The sequence below is a fragment of the Pseudopipra pipra genome, chromosome Z, assembly GCF_036250125.1.
Source record: "Pseudopipra pipra isolate bDixPip1 chromosome Z, bDixPip1.hap1, whole genome shotgun sequence".
NCBI lineage: Eukaryota > Metazoa > Chordata > Aves > Passeriformes > Pipridae > Pseudopipra > Pseudopipra pipra.
This window is the reverse complement of record NC_087581.1, coordinates 48,905,486-48,927,526: the sequence shown is the minus strand read 5'-3', so window position 1 is coordinate 48,927,526 and position 22,041 is coordinate 48,905,486. Positions and strand designations below refer to the sequence as shown.

The window sequence follows — 22,041 nt, the reverse complement described above, 5'->3', positions numbered from 1 at the left end:
AGTCTTGTTTAATTCTGGGGTTAAAAAAAAAATCTCTGCAACAAAGCATGGATGTGTTTGGTTTTTTTAATAAGTGGTTACATTAATGTTTTCAGTGATTCTGATCAATGTTTTTGAATTGCCCAAGCATCTGGCCAAATTCAAAAGGAGAAAGATTGCTACAAATCCTAGATGTTGTATGAAGGAGCTCAGTATTTTCAGATCTGCCAGAGTTAATTATTTACATGGTTGCTACCTTACTCCCCCATGCTACTTAGGTTGTATTTTTTATCTCCATAGTCTTGACCCACAGAAGACATGTTTCACTTTCACTGTATGGTGATTTGATAACTCCCAGATATTCTTTAAATTCACACTATTTTTTAAATTAGCTTATCACTGTAACGATGTTACATTTTTACACAAAAAGTGCAATTAAGAGTTATTGTGCTAATGCATTTAAGTTATTTGCATTAGAGCAGGCTAAATGAGTGGATGACATTTATTACTGAACAAACTTATCATAAGTGCAGTCCATTACATCAATAAGCGAAATATCAAATTCCTTTTAACATTGATCTTTTTTTTTCTGCCTGCTAGGAATTCTAGTTATGAGTTTCATTGTGCTAAGGACAAACCAGTCTTTTCCATACACTTACCCTCTGACAGCATGAATAAGTCTCAGTGATGGATAGGCAGTTCGCACTTTCAATTTATTCTTAAGGATTAATGCATTAACCCACTCCACATGCTTCTCTCCGCCTTTGACCATGAAAGCTGGGATCCAAAGGACACTGTCATTCAGCATGGATAGTCTATGGACAAATTTTTCTCTGTCACTCTCATTCCGAAAGCCTCCAAATGCTCTTTGTACAACTGATGGGTTCATGGTAATAAAATCAGATTTAGTTCCCACATCGGCAGCAAACTCCACCACAGGAGCTAGATTGCACCTGAAGAGGAAGAAATTAATGGAAAAATGAAAATAAATATGAAACATTAACTCAGAAAAACATGTGCATGAAGGGAAAGCTGAAAATGAACATGCAAGTCCAATTCAATTTAATGTGAGAAAAAAATACCAGAAATAATAGATGTGATAACACATAGCATTTTACTCAACTTGGACACTAATCAGACAAATTTTTAAAGACATTAAGTGTACCTAATGCTGTGAGTAAAAAAATCCCTCTCTGTACATTAGAAAACCATGTCATCATGCTCTAGAATGCATCAACAGCTGAAGCAACATTTTTGAATAAGGATACACTTTCTTAAACCTATTACCCCTCATTAATGTTCACTTGTCATGATGCTACCAAGAGTTCACACAAAGAAAGCCACGGTAGTCAAATAAGGTATAACTTATACAGGATTAGTCAATGCATTTTTCTTTTTTTTTTTTTTTTTTTACAATGTAGTATTTAAACATTATTTACAAATAACATTACCACATGTTTAAATGAGTTTTTGGTACTTTGCTTTTTGGTATTATCATTGCAGTTGATTGGATGTTTTGAAATTAAGTATTTTTATTTGACTTAGAACTGCAATTTTTGGGAAAATGTATCAAATTTTCAATTTTTCCTTCATATCTCATTTTGAAACCTTGTTTAATTTTTCAGTACCTTTGTGTTTTTTTTACGGCCTTTGTTCAGCAGATTTTTACCTCAGTTATATAAATACATATATATGTAATCACAGACATATTGAACGCAGGTGACAAAATATGATTCAGAAATCATTTGTGATTTCAGTGCCCAGCATTATCTGACTGAAACAAATTGTCTCCACAACATCCTCAATGAATTAGCCTGTAGCTGGTGTGCCCCAAATATGTATCTTGACACCACAGTATTTTCATAATTTAACAGACTGCTCTGTTAAGATAAAGGACGCTAAGAAGCAATGTCAGAAGTAGCTCCTTCAAAACATTTGCACATTACTATAAATATAAATAATATAAATAGTACTCCATTAGTTCTTCAATTTCTATTTTTTTTTGTGCAGTAAACATTTTACTTAAGCTTATCCACCAGCTTCTTCTAACAGCCAGATGTCCAATGACATATAAAAATAAGTCAGCATTGCTTAACACCAATTGATGTTGATGTTGATGACTGATACTATGAATTACTCAGAATATCATTTTCATTCTGGAATTATCAGCTAAAGAAGTGGTCCTATCTTCTTCAGAAAGAAATGTTCTGTAAAGCCTGTGTATTCCTAGGAGATAAAGAAGTACAACTTTCTGATAACACGTGGGCAGATGTAGGCTTTCTTAGGAAATGGATTTACATTCTTCATTATCTTCATACATCTATTCCATAAACAATCTGCATGCATTTCAGGCTGCTAAGAGAAATAAATGGTAGGTAGGGCACAAAAAATACTTCCACGGAATTCAATACTGGCTTTGAAAATTGTTTCTGAAAAGCTTAATGCATGAACCTGTAACCTGTAATTATTAAAAGTCTGTTAAAAGCTAAAAATAATGATAAAAAATTCAAACCAAGTACTTAAAATCAACCAAACAAATTCATTGAATTACCGCTGCTCTTGAAAATACCTCTTTTAAGGCCAGACTGCACAACATAATGAAGGATTCTTGCAAAGCAGGGTTTTTTTGGTAGTCACATATACGCACATGATGACATCTATTACTTAAAAATGTAAGACAGATATTGACACTGCAAATCCTGCTTCCTCTGAGAAGCAGACCATGTATGTAACAACACCACATCATTTAAAAAGCTGTACACCATATGCACAGTGTGCACACATAACATAGGTCTTACGGTTCTAATTTGATTTTATGCCTTTTGACAGCTCTTTTCTGAGCTGCCAACAGCATCACTGCCTAACCTCAAGAGCGTAGTTTTAAACCAGTTCATAAATGTAATTTCACCTAAATCCTGGAAAAAAATCATCACAGGCATACTAAATACAAAGTCTCCTACTTTGCATGTCATTAACTGCTACATCAGTTATATACTTAAATACTGTATAGAAAAAGGTATAGAGAGTAAGCAGTTCAAATACTTAGCATACTGTATATTCACATTTTTCAGGTGTAACTTCAGAAAATAATGAGCAATAAAATGCACTCAGTAACTGCGAGGTTACAGTGTTTTACCACCCTCATTGTAAAATTTCTTCCTTAAATCTAGTCTGAATTTACCCTCGTTCAGTTTAAAACCACTGCATCTTGTCTTATTGCAACAGACCTTGCTAAAAAGTTTATCCCTGTGTTTCTTACGTGTTTCAAGGCTCATAAAACTAGCTATGTGTATTTGTATATGCCCTGAGTATACCTAAATAGCTTTTACCTGTTTTGAAGCTTTTACTGAAACTCTAAGGCATCTTTATGCTATGCCTCAGTTTCATGCTGTTTTTAGAATTTTTAAGTTTATTTTGTGAGCAAATGTCAATGATCTCATCAATTACCATGACTCTTTCAAGAAAACTCTGCATTCAGACACACACATAAACATACACTATTTTCTTTACAGTGAAATTAAGAAGCCTATTAATTGAACAACTTCTAAACAGTAATTGTAATACCATTACCTTGTTGTAATCTTTAATTCCAGCTAATTTGGCATAAGGTGCAGAATGCCAAGTATTTTCACAGCAGAGATGAGGAGGTGACAGGGATTCTACACCAAAAGCTTTACCATTATGCGCCTAGGGATTTACACACCATAAATGAAACCATATTTTTGGGGGGTTTATTTCAGGAAGAATAAATAGAGGATTGTAATTTACTGAATTTCCCCTTCCTCACATGCCACATTATTGATACCTTGAAACTATATGCCTGCTTAAAATTTCATTCCAAACCACAAACTTCCTGCTTCATACCATCAAATGCCATTCCTTCTAAAAACTCCAATGTTGTCTTCACGTTAATGTGCAAGTAAGCAGGCTGCAGGTGGAAGGTGAGCAAGATAAACTTGCTGTGAGGTTACTGACACCGAGAATATGAGAACAGATTGTAATTAACAGTCACACATAGCACTGAAGATTGACTTAATAATTAAGCAAATAACTGTAAATATGAGCACTGACAATATACCACATTAGAAAAAGGTTTGTAAACCTCCTTCTCCTGAGATCAACCTATTGACTGTTTCCAGAGAAAATGATAAAATGTGTTTTGCCCCACAAAAATAATTTTATTAAATAATGGTTTTCATGAGTTCCTTTGTCATTTTTTTCCCATAAGAGAATCACTTTAATTATGTTATTTGAAACAAAAATCTTATGGCTATTTTTTTCCTATATAATTGTGCTTAATCAGAAGCTCTACTACTTCATCCTTCCCTTGCATTAAACTAGCAAATAATTAGAGTTATTGTTTGCTCCCTTACTACTTCTAACTGCTTATCTACAGCAGAAGTGTTCAGAAACTGGTGTCATGAGACAAAGATTTACACATTTGGGAGAGGGGGTTAGAAAAAAACCTAAGTGGAAACATTCATAATTGGTGATTAGTAGTATCTTAGGCAATAATAAGCAAGGTGCCTCAAATCAGTGCCGCAGTCCCTGTTCTCCCCATGACATCAGACCAGACCATAGCTAAAACCTCAGCACAGACATTTAAACAGGTTAGTTAGTCTAAACTTAGTATTAGGCATCAATTATATGATTTAGGTAATTGGTAAGTTTATAGGGGCACCTAACTTACACAGTATTTGTGTATAACCGTGATAGTGAAAGGCACACACACACACACACATATATATATATACATATAAAATATTAATAGTAAAAATGCAGGGGCTCCTACAAGCGAGCTTTCAGTGCAATAGCAGGAAGATTTGCAAAAGGAAGATGCACTGCAATATTATCACTAAAAAGAGCTCTGGGACAAAAGGGAAAAAGTAGATAATGTCTGAAATATCACGTGGTATTTTGGACACATGTAGAACAACTGCAGTGCTAAGATACACAGGTCAAAAAGTCTCAGTGATTGAAAACCCTCTTCTTCCACAACCATCTGTTGCATATATTAGTTACACTGGGACATTTTCAGAAAAAGCATAGGGGGAAAAAAAACAAACTGCCAATGGCTGGAGTTGTATGCCATGAGAAAAGACTGAAGAATGGAGTAAGCGCTCCTATACCACACTTACATCAAACTAATCAGCCCTAGGTTTGCTGTGACATCTTTATGGCCCAAGCACATTCATAATACACACAATCTTTTGGAGACCAGAGCCTAACAAGAAAATAATGAAAACATAGTCACAAAAATAAACTCAAATGAAAAGTCAGTTATTCCACAGAGATTCAGTTCAACTTGCTTTGTCACTAATAAACATACATATCGCGTATATGAATGCCAATGTCCAATACAATTCATAGATAAACTTGCTGTGAGGTTGTTCTTTTCAAGTTAATTTTAAATAAAAGCCATGAAAATTTCCTTGAGTAAAAGTGACTACCATTTCCATTTGACCTGACATTGAGAACTGAAATAATATTCTACATACAGTAACAATGCAAAAATTGGCCATGAATCTGTACACTTCTTAATCCTCTAACAATTGGTACACTTGAGGATTACAAGTTGAAATAAACACTTAGAAACCACCCTGAAAGGCTGCAAAAAAGTGCTTTAAAACCATTCATTCATTAATATCCTCTTTTTGTAGAACAAAGCCAAAAATATCAGTCACACAATATTAACCACATACAGTCTGAGAAGCCAAAATATGAAAATCAGACTGTTGCTGGCAGACATATTAAACCTCCCTGAAACATAAGGCATTACCTAGACTACTGTCAATAATACATAGTCTCTACTCAGCCTACATGCAAGAAGCACATTGCCCTAATTCCTGTGTGCATGCAGCTCATCTTCTAATGTGGCTCTTCAAATAAAGGTGTGCAGCAGTGCTGTGATCACTTTCACACACACCCAAAAAAGAGAGATTTACAAAAAGAGCCATGCATCAACTTCCTATATCCCCTGAAAAATCTAATAATAAAATGTACGGTTCTCATATGTTCTGCATACTTGTTTGGCTACTGAAAAGGCTAAAGTTGCTTCAAATTAACCACAGGGATCTGGATTAGCAGAGAATCCCCTAACATATTCCACTTCATCCCAGTCCTTATCCATGGCATAACAGAGAATGTCTCCTGAGAGCTGCAAGCCTAGAGGCTCAGGTACAGCGTTATAGATTCTATTCACACACAGCAATCATGGCTGCTTTTTAAGATGTGTCATGTAAAATATAACATTATTGACCTGATATCCCCTTTTACAACAAAAGTCCACAAGAATACTGAATTTATGATTGATTTCACTTCAGTATGAAGATGTTTTTTGTAACATCACCTGTTACTAAACTTCATTAATTCTTATTGTCTAGACTAGAACTTATACTGTTAACATGAAATTCTTTCTTCCTAGCATCTTCTTTAACACCAGTGACTGAAAGGCAACTTATCATCAACTGATATAGCATAGTGAACTGCCAGAGAAAGCCTAAGTGGTATTTTAGAAATAGTGGCAAAACACATTATTGACTGTGTGTCCTTGCTGCACACGAATTAGAGTTTTACTGTTCTTCCCAACAGCATTCCTTTGACGGTAAACTAAAGCAAGGAATTTCTATCACTGAAAGTTTGTTCATATATATTAAAAAAAAAAGAAACCACAAAAACTACAGCAGTGAAATACTGAGAATGATATTTTAATGCAAGAAAAACTAAGAAATGGAACTTAGTAGTATCCTGAATACCTTTGCCTTTTTATGTGAAAATACTTTACACATTACTATCTATAAAGAGGATATTCTATAAGGCAATTATCAAGATGCTGTAAAAGTGTTGTAATTCTGATAAAGAAAATTTTAGAAAAAATCCGCAATATTGTGAGGACAGAAAGGGTTGAAAAACTTTTATTACTCTTGCAATAAATTCAGACCAAATTATAATTTTAATTGTTTTGGAGAAGCACTTTGAGTTCTTAGTATGGAATGTAGAAAGAAGCCGTAGTTTGAATATTCCAAAATGGAGAACAGCAAAAAAGGCAACATCTAGGCTAAAATTGTTCTTAATGTTGTCACCTCCCAAAACAGTCAATGCACAAAAAAAGAAAAAGTTTTCCTGAGTTTGCAGCTATTCAGAAAACTACTAAATTAAAAGCTCCGTATAATCAACAGTAGGAGTAAGCAACTTTAAAATAATTTTATCTTTTTATAGATAAATTATCATATTATAAAAAGATTCAGGCTAACCCCGTGTGCCCTACATTTGGATGCTCACAGGATACTATTTAAGCAGACTCTTTGGAATCCTTGATCATTTGTATATGGGTGTACGGAAATCACTTTTACTGATATTTCCTGAGCCTTCTAGACTTCTGTCCTTAAATATCCTCCATAGGAATTAACTTCCTTTAAAAAAAAAAAAAAGAGTGGCCACAAAAATTCAGGCCTTCTCAGAGGCTTCCCTGACGTGGAGACCACTCACATCTAACTGAGCAATTGGCACTGAAGACCTACACTGCCACTCCCCTTTCTCAGATACCCAAATCACCGAGCAAGAGCATTGGAAGATAGTGGCTTTGTTCTTCTTTCATTTCAATGTAGTGTAACAATTTTTGGGAAGAGACAGAAGGCAAAAAATAGAGCTGCCACATCTGAGATCTGAAAAAGGTCTAATGAGCTAGTCATGATGTATTCATATGTTATTTTTAAGGGAAGACTCATGTTTTAAAACATGTCTTATAAATTGGCAACTTTGCTTTCTACAGATCTGCTGTCTCCAAGCATTCAGCTCTACTCAGCACAATGGCTATCGTCCAAGCAAGGGGTACTAGAAAACATTTGGACATAAAAGCTGATACAAATTTAAAAAAAAAAAAGTTCCAGAATATAAGTAAATTAATATTCTAAATATCTTTATTCTGCCAAATGTATGATTACTTTTTTCCTATCAGCTGAAGGAACAACACAGATTAAAGAAGCTACTACTAATCTCTTCTCAGTAATTTAAATTGCTCTCCTGAAATAAGCAACCACAACTCCATGGTATGGTTAGGTCTGTCCTTCTTCCTTACCATATATACGCTGTCTTCTGCTCATACCACATATCATGCTTACTTCTGCATATCACAATTGTCCACAAAAATCAATACACTATGGAAAGAGTCAAAACAGACTATCCTCCTCTGTGCAAAACAAGACATTTATTAAAGGACATATTCTTCCTTTCTAAAAGAAAAAAAAAAGACTCCAAGTTTTTCCATGTCAACTTCATTAACCACAAAAATTGTCAAGTTAAAAAATGAAAGTCAAACTACTTGGGAAAAATAAAGAGCTGCATTTGCACAGTAAAATTTTATCACCACTGATGGCGATATCAAAATATTCGATTTGATTCCTAAATGCTGATACAAGATAGCAGGAGAAAACTCCAGTGAAAAAAGAAGAGTTGTAACACATAAACTAGGCACTTCAATTCAAAGAACGAAGCAATTAATATCCTCTCATGGCTGCTCCTTGTCAGAGCAGCCGTAAACTATTCAAACAGCTTCACTCAACAGGCCTGTTCTCCACACAGTCCAACTAAAATGAAAGGGACTTTTCCAGACATGGTGTCACCACAGGAAAATACACAATATTACTTACTAGGTCTTGGTTTGTTTGTCTGGTTGGTTTTAACCAAATAAATCCAAAATTAAATTGGCCTCTGCTTTTGAATACTTCTCATCAGGAATATTGAATTATATTAATTAAAAAAAATTAAAAAAAAATTTATTCTCATCTTTGACATTGCTTGAATTCTGAACCCACAGCTGAACTAAATTCTTTTTGATACTGATTAGCTGCTAGAAGTAATTCCAAGTTATTACTTGGCAAGGTTTGGCATTGTTACTTTATACTTACCTTAAAACACAGTTACATTTTCCAGGAAGTTCAATGTCGCTACTGCATTTCAAAACATACCACTTTCTATAACAAGTTCATCTGCTCTGTAAGATGCAACAGCTAATTCAGCTCTGGCATGAGAATTTCAGGACAATGGGGGAACAAGATGTACTTACTCATCTTTCCAGAGATTTAGGAATGCTTGAGACCCTCTCTGGGTCTCAAAATGCAGGATGCTTTAGCTCACTGCAAGAGTAGTATATGCACACAGTTCAATAGTTACTTAAAAGGATATAAAAGCATGAGAGGTAAAAAGGAAAAGAGTATGGGAAACAGGAAGTAGTTTATAGTTGCCACAGTTCAGGATTTTTTTAATAGCAGAGTCTCCTTGTTTTGCATTTTAATTAGATCGAATGCATTTTCTGCTGTCAAAATAGGGATGACTTCACTAAACTTCTGTAACTTCTGTGCATTTGTTTGTTATTATTAACACCTTCATGTTACCTCTGTAGGCTATTGAGTTTATTGTACTGCAAATACTGTTAGATATCTGTTGTGTCCTCTTCACTTTCACAGACCTTCACTATCAGTTTGACCATTAAATTAATGGTATTGTTCGTGTTAGCTCTAACATTAGAACTGCTGCTCTAAGAAACAATCAAAGACACAATTTCCCTTCAAATTTCAAAAAAACCCCCCAAGAATACTATGAAAATGACTGTATAATACATTTACCAAAACAGTATGACACACTGTCACAGCACATAAGCATAATGCACTTGGCATCAGAAGATTCTACAAAAATGTTGTTCACCAGCCTACACAGCTGGATGTACACAGTAACTCCTTTTCAGAACAGCACCAGGCAGCAAATAGAGTAAGTGCATTTCACTTCTGAAGAGACAAGCTGAAAGCAAAAGTATTAACAGAGTGTCATGGTACGTTTTAATACCAGAATCCTAACAGCAATAGAGGTGAGTACTTACGAAGTTCACCAGAACTTCATAATTACACCACATGATTACATATTGCTTTACATATAACTTTCTCTAAATGGAGGATGAGGAATGTGGCAAACTGTAATTCTGAAGAATGTTTTTTTTCTTTAACTTGAACTACAAACAAATTATTGCTATTTAAACAGATGTTATGCACATATGCATGCATGGAGACTTACACAAATAAATATCATATAGTTTAACTTATGAGATATATGATTTCAAAAACATATTAACTTTGATTTGCAAATGAAAAAAAAAATAAAATAACTGTGTTAAAATTCCCTACAGGGAGCAGGGCCAAGCATGTTATTCCCAGAACCTTAGAGATTATTAACCATGATACTGTCAGACTAACTAATTGTTATTTCAATCACTTTACTAGTCATATACCATATAAGAGATGTTTCATGGACAGGTTGCTAAAAGCCCCGTTCAGCCTGACCTTTAACACTTCCAGGGATGGGGCATCCACAATTTCTTTGGGCAACCTATGCCGGTTTCTCACCAGCCTCACAGAATACCCACATGTTTCTCCAGTATAACTGATTAGCAACAGTAACCTCCTACTACTCCTATTAAGCTTCACCAAATATTTAGGAATATTATCATTCTTCCACATAGCTTGAATAAGTTAAAAGCTATCAGATATCATCACCTAGTTTCATGGTTAGTTAAAACATCTGGAAGACCATGGGGACAACTTCAAAGAAATTCAGCACATGATTTAAATAGAAGTATGTACCCTGCCTTCTGAAAGAAAATTTTCATCTAGAAAATATAGTATCTAAATTTTTCTGTAGTCCTGTTAAATTAATCATATTTAATCTCAGAGAGAGTACAAAAGCATGCCATAGGCTAAATGTGGTTTAAAAATGTGGTAATTATTTTTGGATTCCTTCTGCAGTAAGGATGCTAATTTGAATACCTAGTGGTACAAGTAAAACAAATAAGGAAAATGAAAGAACAATGTGTTATTGCTTCAGTTGCAGCTTGCTGGTACACCTTTCAAATGAAATACAAGTCTCATGTATATCCTGCTTGATTTATGTACTAAAAACCTATAATTTTTCTTTTCCATGTCCTTTTGATATTTTTTTGCCACCATCTTTCTTTAAGGTGAGAAAAGAAAAAGCAAATAACTTACAATGACAACTGTTTCTATATTGTTTTCTGTTACTACCCTCCTGTTTTCTGCCCTTTCACCCTCCTCAAACCAAACCAATTGCAACTTTTACTTCAAAAGCAGAAGACCTATCTCCTGCTCAACATTCTCTATATAACACCAAGCTGTCAAATGAGGTCAGTTTTCCCCTTTGATATATGAAATCCAAAGGTATTCTACTGTGCATGTTTGAAGTATGAATAAAAAGTGATACATATCAACATTTTTGTCCAAACTGCAGAAATGTGTTATTAGAGCAATGTGAAGGAATATAGATGGGTGGCTTCCAACTACCTTAATGGCAGCCTGGTTCAGCATCAATACATCACATCAAAATTTTACTCCATGCTGCACATAAGTAATAAAGTAATTTACAAAAGGCCATCTGTATTGACTAAGAGTTAAGAAAAGGTATTTTTTGAGAGAGAAAACATTTTGCATTTATTCTACCAAGGCGTCTGTAAGAATATTTACTTTGTCTGGAATAAGAACAGCAAAAAGCAAAAATAAGCAGCACAAGCTTCTCTCTTTGGCCCTTGTTTTATTTTCACTGTAAAAATAACCTTGTCAATAAAATGGGTATGTATTTAAACATAAGGAATCACACAGTGATGAGTATTGTTTCAGATTAATTTCAGATAATGCCTGCAGTATACACCTGTGATTAGAACATTTCTCCTAGCTTTTCTCCAAGAAACATATTAGCCAAGAAACGTATTTCATCTTCAACAGCAGATGAAAACTTACCTTATTACAAAGTCATGGCTATCAATCTCTTTTCCACAGCCACTCTTCAGAAGGATACCAGAATTCCCAACAACTGCACATGTTTTAAATCGGCGATTCTTCATCGGGGAAACTTCAGGGAGAAGGCTGTGCAAATCCTGAGAAATGTTTAGGGTGCGACGCCTGTCCAGTACATAATGAATTACATCTCCTGGCTTGAAGCTGGTTTTGACCACTGAGACATCTCTTTCAGCATCCAAGAACTGAAGAATGTTCTTTCTGCGTTGACAGAAAAACGCACAGATAAAACCCAACGCTCCCTGCTTGAACTGAGTTTATCTAAACAGCAATACAGACTGTACAAGGTATACGACATAAAGCAGAGGGGAGGCAGTGTCAGTCATACTAAGGTCATTTCCCATGCTCTAGGATGGAGTTAGAGAAAAGCTGTTAGGAGGGAGTTCAGATCATGGTTACAATATAACACATAAATACTACAGAAATAGAGCTTAATGACTTCTACAGACAAAGGCACCGAGAGACCAAGGGAAGATAACTTTGGAAATTAGAAGGGATAAGGTTTTTGACTATCTTTACAAAATTCTGGAATAAACACATTTTTAAGAAGGACTGTGGCATTTGCTTTCACAGAAACACAGTTGAATATATGAAGTATTTATGATTTAAAAAATATTATCTCTTAGAAATCAGCTTGGTTCAGAAATGGCTGTGTCTCTCATGGATTCTTATTTCACCATAAGAGGAACATACTCAGTTAGCATAAACTTCCTCCTAATTAACTGAAGTTCAGCTAAAGTTATCCTAATTAACTTGAAATGAGAACACCCACAGTCTTTGTATCAATTTAAACAAAAATTAAACTAAAATTTAAACTGCAAATTAAACTACTGCCGCTCAGGGTCTAGTCAAGCTGTTAGATGAACTCAAAACCACTTACAAACTCTTCATCACTTTGAACCATTTACTGTGCTTCTCTGCAACTAATTCTTTCAACTGTTAGACAGGTTCAGACACATGTGACCAAAACATGTTGTTTTAATAAGCTACCATGGATCAAGTGAACTATGGCAATTAAACAGTTATATACTAACCAGCCTAGAGCAAGTAACAGGTCAAGAATGGCTGCTTTTTTGTCAGCTGAAGAAGTCAAGTCATGGTAACTGTACCTGCTTATGGGGCTAGTGCATCGGGACGCTCTGCCTAAGTGTGGGTAAAACAGCTCATACTTGACTCTAATTGCAAAAGTTATCAGTAGTGGATGGAGAAGGGTGGATGACCCTACTTTTGGTTTTGAAGAATGCTGAGACTGCTCTGACTTGTCAATTCTAAAGTTAAACATTTTGGGGATGTGAAGAATAATCTTTCCTGACAGAAACTGGCACTGGTGAGGATGCAGTAGACAAAGCCACTGATAAAGGAACGAACAAGCTGATAACTCACCTAAAGCTGCTGAGTTGACACACCTGGCCTGAAGACGTATGACTGACAGTTAATCACTAATACTACAAAAGCCCATCACCTCTTTTTAATGGTAGGGATTTCTAACACAGCCCTTCTTGGAAAGTGTGTGGAATTCGTCCTTCAAGTGGAGACCCCTCTCAAGGTTACTTCTCAAGACTGAGCAAAAGAGACTTGCCCACAGTCACCGGTATGCGTTGAGTACCATCAATTTCTGCTCAACAGTTTTGCTAGCTTTAGCATCATTGCTTCAATATGGCTTCAACAAATAGTGCACTATATTAGCAGGTATAATTCTCTATATACTGTGTCACAAATAATTCTGATCAAAATATTTTAATCTAATAATTATCATTATGATCATCAATACATAATTAATTTTATTAATGTAAGTATATTTGGGTTCTTATCCTTAATCCTGTGGAACAAAATTAGGTAAAGGTTCAATTGCACCTATACAATCCTTTAGACATAAACTGGTGACCAAGTCTGGGGCTAAGACTGAATCCAGCCATTCAAAGCTTCCATTCTGCCAACGACAGGTGGGTACTGGCACACTTTTCATACATAAGTTCAAAAGAGGTACTTAATAACTGCAATGGAATGACTAATGTACGAGATGACTAATACCTGCACTGACAGCACTGAGCAGTTTTCAGTATACACTCGACATAAAAAGCTGGGAAGGACCCCAGGCCAGAGCTGCAAGAGCCACTGGCAGCTCAGGAATAATAAGCAAAGCCTTACACACTTGTGTCCACCCTTGCTCTGTGAAGCATGTATGTGTGTGAAAAGACATAAGACCACATTTGAACACAAGTACAATACTCTCAAGGAACTGAGCAGTGCTGAGCTGGGGCAGGGTGTTCAGCATGTGATAATTCTTACAGACACTTTTGCCTCTGCAAATCCAAAAACTTTATATTTTCCACTGTTTTCAGTAAGTAAAGTGGAATTTGAAAGAGAACAGATATTTTGTTAAGAGAATGTTATTTTTACATATTAAGTTTTTAGAGCAGAACTTCCTTAGAGAACATCAAAACAGGAAAACATAACTAGAGATGTCACTCTAGCAGTTGCAACACTCAGTTACAGCCATAAAGGGGAAATAATCCCCCACAAGTTAAAAGGGATGAACTATAGAAACATCCATGCTCACGAGCCAGGTCTTGTGTCACTGCCTCGAGAAGGAAGAATGTCTGAATCTTGCAAGCAATGACACAAAATACTCACCATGCAACAGATCTTAAAAGCCACAGGGGAAGTGAAACACGATAAAAATATTTTTCAAGTGATTCTTCACATTTCTTAAACTAGGGCAGAAAAAAAAACAGGAAAGAATATCTGGTATATCTTGGGCTATCAGTTACAGCTGTCATGTATGAATGACAGTATCAGAGCAAAGACAGTTTGTACTTAGGCTCAGAATAACAGAGCAGGATAGGCAAATCCTAAGTGTTGCTTTTGGTAAGACGAGGCAAGGTATTTCCGTAAAAAGGAAGATGACTCAACTTCAGCCTTTAAGTTGAATGGGCTTAAAATCTCCATGGGTTTGATAGCTTTACTTAGTGGGCACTCTGCAACAGATACATGAATTGCTACACAATGAAAAACAGCAAGAAAGAAGCAACTGCCCAATCTAGAAGTATTAAAATCTACTAAAAGTATTCATTACCTAGGAGCAGAGTTACTATAGCTGGGTCTGTAAAGGATATGACAAATGCATCAAAAGCTATGAGTAGCATCACCTAAGCTATCCAGAGACTCATTTCACATGCACTCTGACTTGAGAAGGGGTGACCACAAATGAGTCTCAAAAAGCAAAAAAATTACATGAAGTGTAAGAAACCTAGAGTTCTGACTACAAAAAGTCACATGTGATCACCAGAAGATTCGCTTTAGTAATTTAAAGCACTCATCCATGACACCCAGAATGAATGGTCCTAAAACTGTTTCTTGATAGCAAACAAGTAGCAATGTTTGTGCATGAATATAGTATCCAATGTATTATTTAAAAAAGAGGAAGGCAGTGAAGTTATGTAAACAGTGCCGAAAAAATAAAAGCACCTTGGCTTCCATTATTAATTTGGTTATTTACATTCAAAACTTGTTTATCTATATGCTTACAGAAGTCCTCCAAAAAGAGTTTCACGTGGACCTGAATTAAAATCAGATAATCAACCACTTACTTAAAACAGATGAAATTTCTAAAATGTCTAAGGAATTTATTTTACAAAAAAATTTTGAGATGGGCAGAAATCACTGAATCTTAGTACCTTCTCATATTTTTAAAAATGTTTTCTTATCTGAAGCTGTCATTTGCATATTCAATTAAAAGTACACACAGGTATTACAGTACACAATAGAATCCTCATGTAAGAGATTTGCTAACATTAAAATATTTTTATTGATTTGTCTGACTCTATCCAGATATCTTTTAATACTGAAAGAAATATGATAAAGAATGCAGAGTTCATGCTATTGTTTTAAGTTCCTCTGTGCTACTGACTCATCTGTACTGTGGGGATAGCAGTACTTCCCATTTTCACATAAGTGCTAAGAGGAAAAAAAAGTCTAAGGGATGTGACAAAACCTGAACACACGTACATGAGTGTTTCAGTCAGTCTAGATGCTGACTAATAAAAAGAACTTGTTTAAACGTCTGTTCTGTCTCACAGAATAAAAAATAGCACAACAAGGTTATTCTTATTAAACAGACATGACAAAATAATGTCAAATAAGTGCTAATCCACTTCAAGCTGCATATAAAATTCAAAGTAACCTCAATTCCACTAAGGAAAAAAACAGCATGATTTTTAGCAAACCTTGCAGCAAAGGTGTTCTGCAACCTTAAGCTACGATGTATAAACAAACAGTTTTATTTGAGGTCTCCAAGTTTTGTTATGACAAATAAAACTCTATCATGGGTGTAGCCTGAACCCTTTTGTGGGCAGGTGAGACAGATGTGGCTTGCTCTTATTTTAAGCCAAGTAGTTGTTTGCAACATCTTTACTTGACACACAAAAACACAGTGTCATAATCTGTGGTTGACCTAAAGTTTTATTTCGACAACCAGAAACAAATTTTCACAACATTTAAGTATGTACTTAAGCTCCCAGTTATCTGATAAACTTCATGTAACAGACAGCAATGTCTCTGTACAGCTTTCCAAATATTGTAGTATTGTATTGCTCTGGGGCAATATGGTGATATTTTTCTCCTTTTCTTCCTTTTTTTTTAGTTTTATTTTGTACTGTAGCCTTTCTACTATGAAATTGTTGTAATGTCAAACTATTCTTCATCTGCCGCAGAATTGTGTGGATTAAGGAAAGAAAATAAACCACTAAATCATTTGACTTTTAAGATTACAAATAATTTTATATTTTTAGAAATTCTCAAGAAGATTGATGTATGACCTCCAATGCTTTTCCAGGGAAAATCATTTCTTTAGAGGAAGGCAGTGCCAGAAACCCTTGCTGCTGGGGCATTTGGGCTCATCTGGACAGTAACCATGATGGGAAGCCCCTAAAAGGCATCCTCAGTGCCCAGGAAGCTGGGCTAGATCACCAGCAATCACATTATGGAACTAAGTGTTTACCTAATCCTCTCTGTGTGCACTGAAGATGTGCCTCTATCTACAAGTCTTCCAGACTGTGTTTATCTAATACGTTCCTAATAACCTTTTGTAGCGGGGACTTGGCAAACTCCCCATGCAGCCTGCATCAGTGCTTCCCTAGCCTTATCAGAAGCACAATACTTCTCATGCTAGCACTTCTCCCACAGTAACTTGCCTGTGGATGGCAGACTACACTCTTGGCAAAATCCTTCATTTACTTGAGAATAAGAAACCACTCAAATTTTTTTTTAAACTTTTATTTTTCAAGCTGTGCAGGTCACACTGTAGATTTCTGATTCCTCTTCTTGCTCTCCTGAAGACTTTCTCTGACTAATTCACACAAGTCTAATAAACAACTCAATTTTCTAACCCTAGTAAGTCCTGACACTGCTTCATGCTCCCCAGCTGGAAGGCAGAAGGTGGGTCTCAGCCTTTGAAATCACCAAGGACTACAGCCTAGATAAAGCATGCTTTTTGTCAGCTAAATTAGTTAAAAAAAAAAAAAAAAACACAAAAGAATAAACTCTGTGGTCACAAAAGGTCACAGCTTGCCCCTGTAGATGGCTGCAGTTCCAGCTCCTGTTGGCTTCCTGAGGACGCAGTGGAGACTGTGGGTGTTTGCACCTGTTGGGTTTCGCTTTAGTCTGACTAAAAGGAAGTTTAAAGAAAACCTCTTCAAGGAAAGCAGATTTAGAATCACAGAATAGTCTGGGATGGAAGGGGACTTGAAAGGTCATCTAGTCCAACCAACGATTTGGATTCATTAAAAACACACCTAACTGCAAATAACCTTGGGACGATTCCTGGCAGCCCCCAGACAACAGAGGCCACACAAACAGTAATGCTGGAGAGTGGGCATGCAAAAGGAAAAGAGGACTTTTAAACAGACCATGATTCAACTTAGGCTTACCATATGCCAGCTTTTCATGAGGATAAGCAAGGTAGAGTAAGACAGACAGGCAAGCAAAAATCCCCTGAGGTTTACTATGACTAAACCAGAAAGCCCCAGTTCGCATGCCATCTTTGACACACAGAAGATCTGAAGGAAACAGTGCAAATGGCCCCAAAATGTTGCTCCAAAAGCCTCAGAGCAATTGTAGTGCTCCACTGCCAGTTCACTACATACTGCTTGCACTTCAGGGACTTATCGTAGCTGCTTCGTGTAAATTTGAAAGATAAACAATGATAACAATCTGAACCTTTCTAAGGAGGAAGCTGCCCTTATTTTTTTCTTTAGATGCTTTTAACATCTTACAAGTTCTCACACTTTTCTGACAGGAAATTTTCTGTTACATTGCAGAGATAAATACATCCTCAATGTACTTCTTTTAAATTTTGCCTTCCTGCAATTCAAAACCTTCTGTTCCTTCCAAGAGAAGTGCCCATATTTAATCAAAAATAAGTGTGAGAAAATCACACACTGAGACATCAGACTGTAGTTCATTTCATATAGGTCAGAGATGTGCTGGCATCAGCCCTGTGTGGAATTCTTCCCCAGATAGGTTTGCACCATTTCAGACACATCCCTCCTTTCTGAAACTATGGCTTCCAGTACAACTGAAGCTTCCTTATTTCCATAACCATAAGGAAAGCCTTCACATTGCTACAGTGAGTAGAAAGGACTTAAGACATAAGACCTTAGCACATGATGGATTCTCTTCCTCATGACTGAAATCATACAGACAAAAAGGGAGCCAAGAAAGCAATCTTCCTTCCCTAGACAAAAGAATTATCTATTATTCTTCAAAGAAGTTGTAAGCAATCAGAAGGTAACATCAGTTGGAAAAATCACTCGCCCACCAGACCAATCATGATTGGCAAGGCATCAAATTTCCCACAGTCTCAAGTAATTAATAATACCAATAATGTCCTCTTCAATCACAAAAAGTCTAGCTCTTTCTTCTTATGTCTGCTTAACATCTCCAAAGGACTGCTGCCCTCCCAGGAGAGCTGCTACACTCCCCAGACTGCCTTTTCTGGCTGCAAAGTCCCAGAGCACCAGAAACCAAGTGAAAGCTTCCCATCCTTCCATGGGGTCCTGATAAAGGAGCTTTTTCATTCATTGACTCCTATCTGAGCCTGGCCTTGCCAAGAATTCACCTTTGAGGCTGATAGACTGGTCACCATCCTAAGCAAAAATAAGTGGACGGAGGTGATGCCCACAGTCAACAAAACAAATAGCAAAGTATAATATTCTAGATGTCAGCCAACTAAGTTCAACATACTATTGACCAACAGTCCTCGCACAAAGCAAGGCTCACTATCAAATATTTTCTTCATTCTAAAATTGTTAATGCAGGTGTAAAGCTGATATAATACATAAAAGTAGCTGTCATTTATGGGTGATTGTAAGTTTTATGAAATATCTTTATGCTGTACACTAATGGTTTTACAAATTATTTCCCCACTCCTAAGAACTGAAAATGTTTTATGTATAATTAAACAGGCACTAGCTTGTTTTTTGTTTCTCTCTTACCGTTACTTCCTACGGTCAACCTCACACCACAAGACCACCAACCACTGTTCATGTTAATAGTTGCAATAATAAAGCTTGAATCATCTTCATGGTCTACACAGTGCACGTAATATACCTTGGAGGGCTGAACAGTTAGTTAAACCACAAGAACACTCTAGGACTTCACTAGACACATTTGAAGTTAGTCCTGGTAGGTGTGTAAGTGTAAAAATACAGCCAAAATGCTTCTTACTGCTTTAACAGGGAAGAAAGGTGTATAGCAAACCACCTGTAAAAGTGAGAGAAAGCAGATCATTTAGTCAGCATCAGATTGAAACACATCTCACAAGGGGCTGCATGTGGCTTCCTTAGTGAAAAGCTTGCCAAATGTCTCTCCCTCACTGCTGAGCACCATAACTGAATATGCCATGCTATGTCAGCAAAGAGGATTTCTGGAAAGACTGTGACTGGCTGGTAGCACTGGTTCCTTTCATATAGTTCATGTCAACTTTTGGCCCTACATCACAATAATTTAAATTCTTTTACTGGTTCAGTTAAAACACCTGCTCTCTGCCTCAGTGTTCATGATGGTAGCTATTTCATCTCGAAACAGGACTGGCAGTGTGGACATAACCTCAGCTTGATGCTCTCTACTATACAGAAAATGTTAAGATACAGTAGAACCTCTACTGCTTAAGTTAGTGTACAAGATACACTTTTTTCTTCACTGTATTTATGAGACCCTCCCAAAAAATTAAATCCTTTCCTGCACAATATTTTTAAAAAAACATATTATCATGTCATGATGCTTCTTAAGTGCACAACGGTAATTTATTAAATGAATGTTCCCCTTCAGCCAACAGTAAAGAAAAAAATTATTTTGCAACTTGTGATTTTAGTACATTGAGATGATACACATGTACTAACAGGCTGGAAAAAAAATCTAAACCATTCTCTATTATTTTACCTCTTTGCCTGAAGGATGTATTTTGCATCTGAAATAGGTGGAAAATGAGCATAACCCAAGCTCCATTTTATGTCTTAATTTTCATAAAAAAAGTTATTGTCATATTTTTACTTTGTTGTTTGGCTTGACCAGCAAGGCAGATTGGATTTACATGGTTCTGAAATATGATACTCAATTTTTCAACAAAATGACTGAGAATAGTTATCTGTTTCTACTTATAGTCACTCAACAACTTCCAAATCAGTTTACTTCACAAATAAAAAACAGTTGTTTTCTTCCAGTTGTCAGACCCATAGCCTATGAAACAAAGTTTCAACAGTATTCCTCTAAAGTTACTTAATATTTCTCCAACATAAATTGTCAGTTATATGCATACAAATTTTAAATACCATCACTGATGTTTACAATCTGCTTATCTTTCCTAGACTGTCCTGGAGCAGAAATCAGCCTTTATGGAACAACCATACACTGGTCAAACAGGCTGAAGGATGGTTCTGGATCAAACTCCATTCCTAAAATGCACCTCAGATGCATTTCAGAATGTCCACATGGTCTTCATCAGTAGGAAACACAGCTAAATGACTGAGGTCCTTTAACCTAGGCAGTCAAGGAGTGGGGACTCCACAGAGCACTTACCAAGCAGCTGAGTGACAGCTACATCCTCCATAGTATTAATTTTCTGCCTACCCAAATCCTGCTATGCTTTCCATCCTTTATGCTGCTCCTTGGCTTTTTGCAATGGGGGTGCACTGCGTCCATCATACCACAAGGCTTCCAGAACATCAGTCCTTTACTACAGCTCCATACATTTCTGAGCTACCTTTATCTTCTATGTGTTTTAGGATTAGGAACATAAAATAGCAGTCATTAAAAAAACCCTCAAGTTCCTCATTCAGAGAAGCCATGCTTTCGTACACGGAAACAATGCCTGTTTAAGGAGTTAGGAAAAAGTCCCTTAATTTACAAAAAAACAATTACAAAACTTAAAAATAAGTAGAAAGGGAAATCACACAGAAACCACATTTTAATTAGACCAAATGTCTATTCAAAATCTTAACATTCAGAAAATCAAGTCTAGTCTGCTATGTGATTGTTGCTAAAAATAGTTATTTTCTCTCATTTTTCACAGAATGCAACATTCCTAGTCCTCCACACTGCCAAGTCACACTGCACATGCTTCTTTCACTGGCCACCTTCCTGATGAAGATGGGGAAGGTATGACAGAACAACATTAAGAGGCCTCTGCTTGTTCTTCTCTCAGGGTGCACAGACACACTATGAATACTAACACATATCAGAACTATCCACTCACTCTAACTCTGCTACTGAGTTGCCCCAGCAGCAGCGGCCTAAAGCTCTTTTTGGCCTTTCTGACTTCAAGAAAGAAAACTGCCTAGGACATGGATACTGTCAGTGCCTAACCTGCCATGTGGACCAATCATGGCCAGTGCTGGATTCACAGCACTTGATGCCCTGGCTCTTGACTCCTATACCTAAGCTGTCTGTCTAAGCTCCCTCTGTAGTCAAGGGAGGAAAACTGCTATGTTCAGGATACTTTCGGCTGTTCTATTTCAAACCTTTAGGATAAGAGGAAATCATGTCCTAAAAGTGCCAGATTCTCACCACTGACTGTGGAAGAGTTCTAAACAAGCAGCTTAAATGTGGACATACATAATGTAGAGGCTGATTGCACAGGTCTGACTGCCACAGCCAGATGAAAATATTTTATTAATTCTTACGAAGGATGACATGATTTCAAGTCTAATGC

The 22,041-nt window shown here is 36.3% G+C and overlaps 1 protein-coding gene across 2 annotated transcripts in view; it reads right to left on the bottom strand.

The window, feature by feature from the left end:
- The window catches only part of ST8SIA4 (ST8 alpha-N-acetyl-neuraminide alpha-2,8-sialyltransferase 4), a 56,429-nt gene that overhangs the window by 29,337 nt on the left and 5,051 nt on the right, over positions 1–22,041 (bottom strand). The window contains exons 3-5 of one of the 2 annotated variants that reach the window (XM_064642696.1): positions 19,560–19,595; positions 11,778–12,035; positions 639–932 (exon numbers count right to left, since the gene is read on the bottom strand). In XM_064642696.1, coding sequence (XP_064498766.1) covers positions 639–932; positions 11,778–12,035; positions 19,560–19,595 — 588 coding nt within the window. The remainder of the gene's footprint in view (positions 1–638; positions 933–11,777; positions 12,036–19,559; positions 19,596–22,041) is intronic. The other variant, XM_064642697.1, reaches the window with a different exon arrangement.